The sequence below is a fragment of the Oncorhynchus gorbuscha genome, linkage group LG10 (assembly GCF_021184085.1).
Source record: "Oncorhynchus gorbuscha isolate QuinsamMale2020 ecotype Even-year linkage group LG10, OgorEven_v1.0, whole genome shotgun sequence".
Taxonomy (NCBI): Eukaryota; Metazoa; Chordata; class Actinopteri; order Salmoniformes; family Salmonidae; genus Oncorhynchus; species Oncorhynchus gorbuscha.
In genome coordinates, this window is record NC_060182.1 from 33,934,275 (window position 1) to 33,947,979 (window position 13,705).

The 13,705-nt window shown below is 46.0% G+C and overlaps 1 protein-coding gene across 4 annotated transcripts in view; it reads right to left on the bottom strand.

The window, feature by feature from the left end:
- Nucleotides 1-13,489, bottom strand: part of LOC124045929 (membrane-associated guanylate kinase, WW and PDZ domain-containing protein 2) — a 48,329-nt gene extending 34,840 nt beyond the window's left edge. For 3 of the 4 annotated variants that reach the window (XM_046365748.1, XM_046365747.1, XM_046365750.1), the window contains exon 1: nucleotides 12,696-12,958. In XM_046365748.1, the coding sequence (XP_046221704.1) occupies nucleotides 12,696-12,778 (83 nt within the window). In that variant the 5' untranslated portion in view covers nucleotides 12,779-12,958. Of the gene's footprint in view, nucleotides 1-12,695; nucleotides 12,959-13,244 lie in introns of those variants that run through there. The other variant, XM_046365749.1, reaches the window with a different exon arrangement.
- Nucleotides 13,490-13,705: the final 216 nt, after the last annotated feature.

Consider the following 13,705-nt stretch of genomic DNA (forward strand, 5'->3'; position numbering starts at 1 on the left):
GTTATCACAGAAGGCTCCCTGTGTTGATACCTTAACATGTGGTGACTTAGTGACCCAGGGATGGAGGGGATGGAGGGACAGGAAGACTGGCTTTTAGCAGAGGAAGTGAGGACAGCAGGGTCTCCCCCCAGGACCACCTGCCCAGGGCCAGCACACCTAATAACGCTAATTTATATAGTGTGAGGAAGGGACACGCCTAATCACTTCCTCTTGACTGACTGGCTGGTTGATCAGCCATGTATCCTCCTCCATCTTCCATCTCATCTCCTCCCTCTCCCCTGGCTGGTGGCGCCACAGCTGATAGGACGGGGGAGGGGTAGTGAAGGGGGAGGAGAGACGGCGGAGAGAGAGGTGGGATAGAGAGAGCGTGGGTGTGGGGAGAGGGGGAGAGAGAGTGGGAGAGAAAGCAAGAGACAGAGAGAGAGAGAGCGAGAGCGAGAGAGAGAGAAAGAGAGGCACCACACAGCCTGGGGTTGGCAGTGGATTCGCCGGTTTGACCTTGCAGGGCGACAGGAGCCAGAGCTTGGTTACAGTCTGGTCTGCTCTATGGGGGCCAATGAGTTCTGTTTTATTTGAAACATCTCATCACTATGCCTCTGTTCATCCAGTCTGCGAATTGAAATTATAAAAGAGCAAAATCATGAGTAGGTACTGTTTCCAGATAAAAAAAATCTGTAAGACTATTCTGCTTATTTCTTAATTGATCGCTAATTGTCCTCTCTGCACACTCCCTCTCTTTCTGTCCTGCTGTGAGACCGTCTGCAGCTGAACCTCCCAACCATACATCCTTCCAACCACACACACAGAGTACACACAAACAAAGAGACCCCCAATCAATAAAACACATGCACCAAATACAGAATGAGCATGAAACAAGGCATATACAATCTAATGCCACATGTAAGGGATAATCAACGAGGGGCTATGCTTTCTATGGTATATATAAAATAGTGAACAAAATGGAAGGTGTTTTCCACGACGCACTAGCGGAGTGGAACTGACCTTCCACGGAGTTGCATTATTTTCCAGAGAACGCAGAGCTCCAAGTGGATTATCCCTATAATTTAACACATTTGCAGTGAGAAATGTGTTAATTTGCCAGTAGAAATGTGTTCAACATCCACTGAAGTAGCTAGCAAGTTTACTAGATACACTATATAAAAAGTATGTGGACACCCATTCAAAGGAGTGGATTCGGCAACTTCAGCCACACCCGTTGCTGGCAGGGGTATAAAATCGAGCACATAGCTATGCAATCCCCATAGACAAACATTGGCAGTGGAATGGCCTCACTGACTTTCAATGTCGCACCGTTATAGGATGCCACCTTTCAAAGAAGTCAGTTCGTCAAATTTCTGCCCTGCTAGAGCTGCCCCGGTCAACTGTAAGTGCTGTTATTGGGAAGTGGAAACGTCTAGGAGCAGCGCCGGCTCAGTCGCAAAGTGGTAGGCCACACAAGCTCACAGAACGGGACTAACCAGTGCTGAGGGGCGTAACGTGTAAAAATGTCTGCCCTCTGTTGCAACACTCACTACTGAGTTCCAAACTGCCTCTGGAAGCAACGTCAGCACAAGAACTGTTCATCGGGAGCTTCATGAAATGGGTTTCAATGGCCAGGCAGCCGCACACAAGCCTAAGATCAATAAGCACAATGCCAAGCGTTGGCTGGAGTGGTGTAAAGCTCGCCGCCATTGGACTCTGGACCGGTGGAAACGCATTCTCTGGAGTGATGAATCACACTTCACCATCTGGCAGTCCGACGGACGAATCTGGGTTTGGTGGATGCCAGGAGGACGCTACCTGCCCCAATGCATAGTGCCAACTGTAAAGTTTGGTGGAGGAGGAATAGTTGTCTGGGGCTGTTTGTCGTGGTTTGGGCTAGGCCACTAGTAAAGATAAATCTTAACGCTACAGCATACAATGACATTACAGACGATTCTGTGCTTCAAACTTTGTAACAACAGTTTGGGGAAGGCCCTTTCTTGTTTCCGCTTACAATGCCCCCATGCACAAAGCGAGGTCCATTGCAGAAATGGTTTGTTGAGATCGGTGTGGAAGACCTTGACTGGCCTGCACAGAGCCCTGACCCTAACCCCATCGAACACCTTTGGGATGAATTGGAACGACGACTGCGAGCCAGACCTAATTGCCCAACATCAGTGCCCGGCCTCACTAATGCTCTTGGGCCTGAATGAAAGCAAGTCCACGCAGCAATGTTCCAACATCCTAGTGAAAGCCTTCCCAGAAGAGTGGAGGCTGTTAAAGCAGCAAAGAAGGGACCAACTCAATATTAATGCCCATGATTTTGGAATGAGATGTTTGACGAGCAGGTGACCACATACTTTTGGTCATGCAGTGTGGCTCCAGTAGTTGCCGTGATAACCAAACAAACATACTTGCTAGTTTAGCTAACCATCAGTCCAAGCTTGCCATTATGAAAATTGAATTCAACAATGCCAATAATGTTTTCAATTCAACTTTTGCTTCCAAAGGTACGTAGCTCAAACATATAACATGTAAGAATGAACTATAACCATTGAATTCTACTGTGCAAATTTGACGTGCGTTATAGGGAATGCACACTCTAGAATGCCCTTCAAGACAACCAGAAACAAATGTTCAACAATGCCATGGTATAAGAAAACAATGACGCATGACAAATGATATTGGCGTGGACATATGTCATCTCTTCATCTTTCTGAACGAATTACCCTGACTCCATCATGTTTGAATGAAATGTAAGTACGTTTTGAGACCCCAAGCGCTCTATCTAAAGATTTCTGTCTTCTGAGCTACATATGCTTAAATGCTATTTTGGTTCCCCCGTGTTTGGGTTTTGCATGGCTCAGCCTCTGGCTGTGGTCACATTTACAAGAGATGCCCGCTGTGGTGTGGTGTTCGTAGCTGCTGTCTTGATCTCGGTAGCTTCAGGGACAACAGTGTCAGCTCTGGTGAGGCGGAGTCCTCTGAGTCCCGCGCTCTCACACAGAGACAGCCAGTCAACACAGCATAGTTCCCTAGACTTTGTCTCTAGTGCTGTGTGATTGTACTGAAATGTCTTTCAACTGGTTGTGTTCATCACAACGTTGCCCTAAGAAACATACAACATGTTGAACATTTTAACATTTGAATATTTAAAGAAAGAAAACATGTGTGTGTCTGTCCTGAAGTCAGTAGTTTAGGAAAACCTGCCCGTTAAAAGATGGTTTAACAACACAACGTTAAATTTGCAAGACACAAGAGCTGTCAAAAGAAATCACACTTCAACTTCCGTAGAGAATCCTTCGGTAAGTCGATAACTCTCTGAAAGACACACAATACAAATAGAAACAGCAATACTTCAGACTGCAACTGAATGGATTGACAGAGGAGAACACAATATACAGATTCAAGGATATCTAGCACTATAAAAAGCATCTCGTATTGAAAATGCTGGCCTTTAGCAGAGGGAAGAGCTGACCAATACATATCCTATTTCACAGACTTCCTCCTCCCAGTGATCTGTTCTGCCATCTTGTCTTTCAGAGGGAATTTCATACCAGTCCATCCTGACAGAGACCTTAACGTATTCATCTCCCCGTGGAAGCTATTCTTGGAGATCAATCTTCATTCCTATCTGATCGTTATTCTTTCATTCAGAAAGTATGAATAGCCACTGCTTCAGGCTACATATAGAGGGAAAACATGAAAAGCATAAACAGGCATTTGTTTTTCTCCATTTGAAGTATGTACTTTTCACCTCTAAGGGACATACAACATGCTTGTTTTCTTACATTGAATACTAAACAATCCATTTACTATACCGGATTGTAAATAGTTAATTTATCTTCCTCTTGTGAAAATAGGCAGTACTAGGGTTGAATACTAATATGAAACCAAAACCAAACAGTCACATACTGTATCACACACTCACATATCACCTACATGACCCTCTCGTTGTAATATAAATGCCAGCAAACATTAACCCAAACAGTACCCCAAACAGCACCCCAAACAGCACTCCAAACAGAACTCCAAACAGCACCCCAAACAGAACTCCAAACAGAACCCCAAACAGCACTCCAAACAGCACTCCAAACAGCACTCCAAACAGCACCCCAAACAGTACCCCAAACAGCACCCTAAACAGTACCCTAAACAGCACCCCAAACAGTACCCTAAACAGTACCCGAAACAGCACCCGAAACAGCACCCCAAACAGCGAGAAACTGCACAATGGAAAGACCATAGAACCAAGCAATATCTTCAATTTCATGTGAAATTTTCCTGCCGCTTCTTTCAGTTCAGGTTAGACCTCAAGGGTGATAATTTATTCACAACATTAGTTCCCCACTAAAGAGAACACTGTTTCAGATGAGGCCTTGGGTTTAGTTCAATCATTCAAGGTCGTTTAAAAAAAAAGAAAACAAGTCAAGAGACACTATGGATTGACATTGGAGGGCGTACAATACTCAAAAACCTTCAAGAAAACAGTGTAAGCAAAACGTCTCAATTAAGACAGTGGCTAATTGAATTCCACATTCTGCAGTGTGTTGGAAAATGGAAGAATTGTGGCGCTCTGCAGATGTATCAGGACAGGACTGGAGAAAACGAGGGGCAGACAGCATTTAGACAGGCATCATTTGGAGCAGCATATACTATACTTTAAAAGGCCATTGGTCCGGACACAACACAGGCAATAAGTTATCTCAATTGCCTGTCCTGATTACCAATCTCAGTCCTGCTACAGTAGCCCCATGTTTCTTGCTATCTCACCCGGTATCTCACCCGGTATCTCACCCGGTATCTCACCCGGTATCTCACCCGGTGTGCTCACCTGGTATCACCTCTGTAGTGATATTACACAATGCCTTCACGGTGAAGAGACTGTCAGATCTGTTGAGTATCTCAGTGCTTCTAGTGTCAATCTATCTGCCACCCTTCATCCATGTCAACGTGTTTTTATACATAGCTGCAGCTTTATCTCTCCCGATAAGATCTACTCTGATCACAGAAAACTTTGTTCAGGCATTATAAAGAGGAGAAACTAAGACAAAACACGTTTTCAAGTGCTGGTGGAACGAGGTCTGTATTTCTACACATTTACAGGCATTAACACTATTTAAGTGCCCCTGATAAAAGCATTTAAAAAGCATTTGTAAAGATTGAACACACTGAAAAGATTGAACACAGTGGTTTCTGTTGCCAAGCTGGTATTGTATAACTGAATCAACATTATTGGAAGGCTAGCCTGTTGGATAAATCAACCTCCGGTTTATTCCTTACATCTAACCCACTGTCACAACATCTTACCCTTCACCTGCACTAAGCCCTTTCCTTCATTAACTCTAACCTGTATTTATCTGAGTTCTCTGCTCCTAATCTCAACTCAAATCAAAATAAAATCAACGTTTATTAGTTGCGTACACACAGTGGTGTAAGGTACATAAGTAAAAAATCCTCTAAAGTACTACTTAAGTAGTTTTTCTGGGGTATCTGTACTTTACTTTACTATTTATACTTTTGACTACTTTTACTTTTACTTCACAACATTCCTAAAGAAAATAATGTACTTTTGACTCCATACATTTTCTCTGACACCCAAAGGCACTCGTTACATTTTTAATGCAGGACAGGAAAATGGTCCAATTCACACACTTATCAAGAGAACATCCCTGGTCATCCTACTGCCTCGGATCTGGCGGACTCACTAAACACTACATATGCTTTGTAAATGATGTCTGTCAACTATGTGTCTGTCTATCCCTGTTCTCTCCTCTCTGCACAGACCATACAAACGCTCCACACCGCGTGGCCGCTGCTACCCTAATCTGGTGGTCCCAGCGCGCACGACCCACGTGGAGTTCCAGGTCTCCGGTAGCCTCTGGAACTGCCGATCTGCAGCCAACAAGGCAGAGTTCATCTCAGCCTATGCCTCCCTCCAGTCCCTCGACTTCTTGGCACTGACAGAAACATGGATCACCACAGATAACACTGCTACTCCTACTGCTCTCTCTTCGTCCGCCCACGTGTTCTCGCACACCCCGAGAGCTTCTGGTCAGCGGGGTGGTGGCATAGGGATCCTTATCTCTCCCATGTGGTCATTCTCTCTTTCTCCCCTTACCCATCTGTCTATCGCCTCCTTTGAATTTCATGCTGTCACAGTTACCAGCCCTTTCAAGCTTAACATCCTTATCATTTATCGCCCTCCAGGTCCCCTCGGAGAGTTCATCAATGAGCTTGATGCCTTGATAAGCTCCTTTCCTGAGGACGGCTCACCTCTCACAGTTCTGGGCGACTTTAACCTCCCCACGTCTACCTTTGACTCATTCCTCTCTGCCTCCTTCTTTCCACTCCTCTCCTCTTTTGACCTCACCCTCTCACCTTCCCCCTACTCACAAGGCAGGCAATACGCTCAACCTCATCTTTACTAGATGCTGTTCTTCCACTAACCTCATTGCAACTCCCCTCCAAGTCTCCGACCACTACCTTGTATCCTTTTCCCTCTCGCTCTCATCCAACACTTCCCACACTGCCCCTACTCGGATGGTATCGCGCCGTCCCAACCTTCGCTCTCTCTCCCCCGCTACTCTCTCCTCTTCCATCCTATCATCTCTTTCCTCTGCTCAAACCTTCTCCAACCTATCTCCTGATTCTGCCTCCTCAACCCTCCTCTCCTCCCTTTCTGCATCCTTTGACTCTCTATGTCCCCTATCTTCCAGGCCGGCTCGGTCCTCCCCTCCCGCTCCGTGGCTTGACGACTCAATGCGAGCTCACAGAACAGGGCTCCGGAAGGCCGAGCGGAAATGGAGGAAAACTCGCCTCCCTGCGGACCTGGCATCCTTTCACTCCCTCCTCTCTACATTTTCCTCCTCTGTCTCTGCTGCTAAAGCCACTTTCTACCACTCTAAATTCCAAGCATCTGCCTCTAACCCTAGGAAGCTCTTTGCCACATTCTCCTCCCTCCTGAATCCTCCTCCCCCTCCCCCCCCTCCTCCCTCTCTGCAGATGACTTCGTCAACCATTTTGAAAAGAAGATCGACGACATCCGATCCTCGTTTGCTAAGTCAAACAACACCGCTGGTTCTGCTCACACTGCCCTACCCTGTGCTCTGACCTCTTTCTCCCCTCTCTCTCCAGATGAAATCTCGCGTCTTGTGACGGCCGGCCGCCCAACAACCTGCCCGCTCGACCCTATCCCCTCCTCTCTTCTCCAGACCATTTCCGGAGACCTTCTCCCTTACCTCACCTCGCTCATCAACTTATCCCTGACCGCTGGCTACGTCCCTTCCGTCTTCAAGAGAGCGAGAGTTGCACCCCTTCTGAAAAAAACCTACACTCGATCCCTCCGATGTCAACAACTACAGACCAGTATCCCTTCTTTCTTTTCTCTCCAAAACTCTTGAACGTGCCGTCCTTGGTCAGCTCTCCCGCTATCTCTCTCAGAATGACCTTCTTGATCCAAATCAGTCAGGTTTCAAGACTAGTCATTCAACTGAGACTGCTCTTCTCTGTATCACGGAGGCGCTTCGCACCGCTAAAGCTAACTCTCTCTCCTCTGCTCTCATCCTTCTAGACCTATCGGCTGCCTTCGATACTGTGAACCATCAGATCCTCCTCTCCACCCTCTCCGAGTTGGGCATCTCCGGCGCGGCCCACGCTTGGATTGCGTCCTACCTGACAGGTCGCTCCTACCAGGTGGCGTGGCGAGAATCTGTCTCCTCACCACGCGCTCTCTCACCACTGGTGTCCCCCAGGGCTCTGTTCTAGGCCCTCTCCTATTCTCGCTATACACCAAGTCACTTGGCTCTGTCATAACCTCACATGGTCTCTCCTATCATTGCTATGCAGACGACACACAATTAATCTTCTCCTTTCCCCCTTCTGATGACCAGGTGGCGAATCGCATCTCTGCATGTCTGGCAGACATATCAGTGTGGATGACGGATCACCATCTCAAGCTGAACTTCGGCAAGACGGAGCTGCTCTTCCTCCCGGGAAGGACTGCCCGTTCCATGATCTCGCCATCACGGTTGACAACTCCATTGTGTCCTCCTCCCAGAGCGCTAAGAACCTTGGCGTGATCCTGGACAACAAACTGTCGTTCTCAACTAACATCAAGGCGGTGGCCCGTTCCTGTAGGTTCATGCTCTACAACATCCGCAGAGTACGACCCTGCCTCACACAGGAAGCGGCGCAGGTCCTAATCCAGGCACTTGTCATCTCCCGTCTGGATTACTGCAACTCGCTGTTGGCTGGGCTCCCTGCCTGTGCAATTAAACCCCTACAACTCATCCAGAACGCCGCAGCCCGTCTAGTGTTCAACCTTCCCAAGTTCTCTCACGTCACCCCGCTCCTTCGCTCTCTCCACTGGCTTCCAGTTGAAGCTCGCATCCGCTACAAGAGCATGGTGCTTGCCTACGGAGCTGTGAGGGGAACGGCACCTCAGTACCTCCAGGCTCTGATCAGGCCCTACACCCAAATAAGGGCACTGCGTTCATCCACCTCTGGCCTGCTCGCCTCCCTACCACTGAGGAAGTACAGTTCCCGCTCAGCTCAGTCAAAACTGTTCGCTGCTCTGGCTCCCCAATGGTGGAACAAACTCCCTCACGACGCCAGGACAGCGGAGTCAATCACCACCTTCCGGAGACACCTGAAACCCCACCTCTTTAAGGAATACCTAGGATAGGATAAAGTAATCCTTCTCACCCCCCTCCCCCCTTAAAATATTTAGATGCACTATTGTAAAGTGGTTGTTCCACTGGATGTCATAAGGTGAATGCACCAATTTGTAAGTCGCTCTGGATAAGAGCGTCTGCTAAATGACTTAAATGTAATGTAAATGTAAATGTCTGAATGTTGGAGTGTGCCACTGGCTATCCGTACATTAAAATAACAAGACAATGGTGCCTTCTGGTTTGCTTAACATAAGGAATTTGAAATGATTTATACTTTTACTTTTGATACTTAAGCATATTTGAGCAAATACTCTTACTTTTGATACTTACGTATATAAAAAGCAAATACTTTAAGACTTTTACTCAAGTAGTATTTTACTGGGTGACTTTCACTTTTACTTGAGACATTTTCGATTAAGGTATCTTTACTTTTACTTTACGTATGACAATTGGGTACTTTTCCCACCACTGCGTACACAGATTTACAGTAGACACAGTAGGGCAGCAGTATCCAAGGTGCAGGGTAAAGTACTGGGTTGTAGCTGGCTAGTGACAATGTCTGAGGTTCAGGGCAGGGTACCGGGCAGAGGCCGGCTAGTGATGACTGTTTAACAGTCTGACGGCCTGGAGATAGAAGCTGCTTTTCCGTCTCTCGGCCCCAGCTTTGATGCACCTTTACTGTCTCCACCTGTTAGCAGTGAGAACAGGCCGTGGCTCGGGTGGCTGGAGGTCCTTGATGATCTTCTTGCCTTCCTGTGACACTGGGTGCTGCAGATGTCTTGGAGGGCAGGCAGTGTGCCCCCGGGGATGTGTTGGGATGAGTCAGCTGACTGCACCACCCTATGGAGAGCCCTGCGGTTGCGGGCAGCGTAGTTGCCGTACCAGGCGGTGATACAACCAGACAGAATGCTCTTGATGGTGCATGATCTTACACCATCCTACAGTGGCTTGTCCGTGTTGGAGGTCAGCCTAACAAAGCATGTTAAATAGCCAGCGACCTTAAATATCAGTGTAACTAATAGAATGGATACAGCGAGGCCACTCTCTTTAACAGACAGGAAATGCAAATGAGGGTTTCTTCTAGCGTTCAATTTTAATCTTGACCTGCATCTTGGTTTTGGACCTCCCCTGCAGAATATTTACGCAAACTAGCTGTGCAGCAACGTGTGTTAAAACTCTCTGATGCTCACTCACTATTAAATCTAGGACATGGGATTGCTCAACACAAAACAGACAGCAGTGGCAGATTTAAAAATAAAAGATTAAATGCTTGTGGGATGAAAAACTAAAAATAACTCCCTCTGTCTCAAACATGCTAACATGGACACACACACACAACCTGTGGCATACATTAACCCCAATGTAAGATGCATTTGTTCGTAAACCCGTCGATGCGATAGATTTTCCATTCAATAGCCTCAATCAGAGATGTTCTCTTCCTCTCCATGAATTGTGTGCGCCTCTAGTCAATTCATGTCATCCTCTTGTACCCCTCTCACAATGGTGCTTAACACACAGTACAGAATGGGATTGATCTGAGGATAGGCGGAAAATGAAACACACAGACATATTCACGGCCCCTCTCTTTAGATGGCAGTCTAAGTAAAGATGACTCCCTAAGGAGCGGAGTACAGAAGCATTCAGTTGAACCTGAAACGAACACAGTAATGCACGGGGCAGGTAAGCAATGTTATTTAGCCATCCAGTAGTACTCCACTCCTATGAAGAAAAATACAACAACAGGTTCCTTAGAAGTCTGCCAGGAAGCATATCTCTCCTCAGTGAGGTCAGCGATGAGCTCTCATCGTCAGGCAGAGAGCTCACTTTAATTAAAAGGGTCAGTGAGGCATCGTAGCTCCTTTGACTCAGATTAGGGATAAGTACTCTCTCCGAAACACGAGACAGAGCGGAGGATGAAAAGCAGAAAGGAACGAAGGGGGAAAGAATGAAAGAGAATGGGATAAAAAAAAAGAGAAAGAAAAGAGAGAGAAAGTAAGAAATGAAAAAATAAATAAAGGAAATCACAAGAAAGAGAGAGGACCAGGAGATAAAGGAAAAATGAAACCATTATGGCTGGCTGTCTTTCTGGAGAAGCAATGAACTGATAAAAGGGAGGAGGAGAGGTGTGGTTTTGTGTTTTGCGAGGCCACAGTACAGTAACCTGAGGCAGAACTGGGGGGAGTTGGAGAGCGTGTGTGCGTGTGCATGTGTGTTAGAGTGTGTGGGGGAGATTGTGCTGATTCGGTATGGATGGGTGAAGGTGACCCTCCCTCCACACTGCTCCGACAGTTCCCTGCCACCTGACATTGATCCTAGTTTTCACACTGACTCAAGCATACCACCGCCAGGCTTTTCAAATTACTGCAGTGCAATTGTTATTTCACACGCTGTTACTGATTTGTCATTAAATTGATTTGCATGCCCGATTGGAGGGTTATTTACGTCTGCACACTTAGCAAACATGTATCGAGTCAAAGTGTTGCTGTATGTCTGTGTGCCTCTCAAATGATATGGATAGATGAGCAACACACATTAAATAGGGAAGAAACAATCTTGGAAATGGGTTCCAGTTCTGTCCAGTACTAATAATAGAATGGCCAAGCCAAACATTAACTGCTACACTTGAGACAAGGTCTTAGAATAGACAGTGAACGCTACAACTACAGAATTCCAATGCAGTAACAGAGAGCAAAGATTCGGTCCACAGATGGGGGAGTGTCTGTGTAGCCCTGCCCTGTCAAGGGTAAACTACCGCACATCCTCCGTCCGCCACCTCCTCCTCCCCTAACCACACCTTAAAGCCATGAATATGCATGAGTGTGAAGGGAAGAACAAGCACATCGTTAGAGAATCAACAACTCCCTGGTGACATAAAGTAATACTACAAAAGAGAATGTCACTTCCCACTTAATCTGCTACTCTCTCATTAGCTGGTTAGTGGGGGAAATGTTGTAGACTGCTGGCAAACGGCCAAATATATTTCAAGTTAATTGCAGATGGTTAAGACTATGTGAAAGAATGGATAGAAAAAAAGGGGGAGGAAGAGAAGGAGATAAAAAGAGATAAAGCACATGCCAAAAACAAGACCTTGAAAAGTCAAGGATAAGCCATCAGCAACTGAGTCCTAAAATGGGTAAACCTGCGGGTGTCAATAGGTGAGGTGATGAGAGAGACAGATCAGGTCTCTCGGGGATACCGTGTGTGCAGAGCTGTGGAGGGACAGTAGTCTCCAAGTACAAGTGTCTGGGATAGCGCCACACGTTTCTGGTTCGCCTGGACTTAATTCATGATTCATAATACCACTATAACCTTGACTGCTCCCAGAGCCCAGAGCAACACTCCGTGTGAAGTCAGGGTTACACGTCCATCACTTCAATACAAGCAGGGACACACCCTGCACACCAACTGACAGTGAAACACACACAGAGACACACAAACAAACATGCACAAGCACACACACACAATCCTACACATGCTTACTTACACAGATATTCAAGAACGTGTGTGCATTTCATTTGATTAACAACATACACGCCGTTTGTCACACAAAACCTCACACTGCACAGTCGATTTTGCAGGCATGAAATATGTCAAATCTGTGTCCATGACAACACTAATTGCAAAACTGGCACAAGTCCATTGAACATGTGCAATACTACTATTACAGTAGGACAACTACTTATTTTACTTCTGTCATTATTAACTGTTCTACATTTTTGTTTGGGTATCACACGGAAATCAAGGCATGAAACTAAATTATATTTCTTACAATGTTGACACTGTCTTGATTATATTGTCTACTTCTTAGACAATATTATCAAATAAAATAAAAATGGTGAACAATCACATTCTGACAATACTGTACAAAGAAAACATTCAAGAAGCTAAAACTGAAAGCTAACCTACAGGTAAACTGTTGACCAGTCAACTGTCCCCTTAATCAGGTAGATCTCCCTCCCTCATCCTCTGTATAAGGAGCCCACACTCTCACAACACATGGGCACATTGGTATCCTAATATTTAGGGAAAAATACTGACCTGCCTTGGCGCTGACATACACACATTCTTTTCAAGCAATTTAGCCGTTCAACGAGGAGACGTTTAAACGCGTCTATATACATTGACCCGACCGAAACTACACCTTGACCCCAACGGTCACAATTGAATATGAAAAAATAAAAGGCAAATACTTTTCTATTCTAAATGTATTCAATTCCAGCTATTTGAAATCGGACTAAGCGAGTTTATTGACAGCTGTTATCGATCGTTTCGGTAGAGACACTCAGACGCGATGTGCACGCCAGACGGAGTGTTTGGACACTGTTGGTACAGGATGCTCTACAGCTGAGCACGAGACCCGTGATCTGACAGAGGAAAAAAACAGTCGGGCAAAAAAAACTGCAAATCTGACAGGTTTATTCTATAAATCAAGAGCCTGGTAGGCTATTCCATGGACAGCCTGGGGTTAGTTGTGATAATGGCTGCATGGCATGGGTGTTTAATTTAACATGTTTAACTCTTCACTTATTGGTTGGTAGCAGAAATGATGGGCTAACACACGAACCTCGTCCAGACACGGATGCTCACCTTCATAATTCCTGCTTTCTTCTCGGCATATCCCTTTGCTTTGTATCTTCTTTTGATAAATCAGTTTGGTTGTAGACGTTAAACCGAATTTTTACATGGTAGTTGAGGCCAATGATGTAAAGAAAAGACACGCGGCGATATTGATTTGAACTGGACAGAGGTGTTACGGAAGTGGAGATGCGACGCAGTCAGAGCGCGATAGCGATGCCTTGCGGCAGTTGAACAGGTCACAATTGCGTGGGACTTTTGAGCATAATGTTCTCGGTCACAAAAAGCAAAGAGAAACAATGATAACGCAAATGAGCACCAAGGGAGGTGGGGGCGTGGGGGGGGGGGGTGAAGATGGGGGGAAAGAACCGCCCCTACAGTGCAGGCCTCCTGTATTATCCTTCACTTTATTTAGTTTGTCCGATCCGCTCATCTTTTAGCGTTAGGCTAGTCTGATGAGAGGTTGACATAAT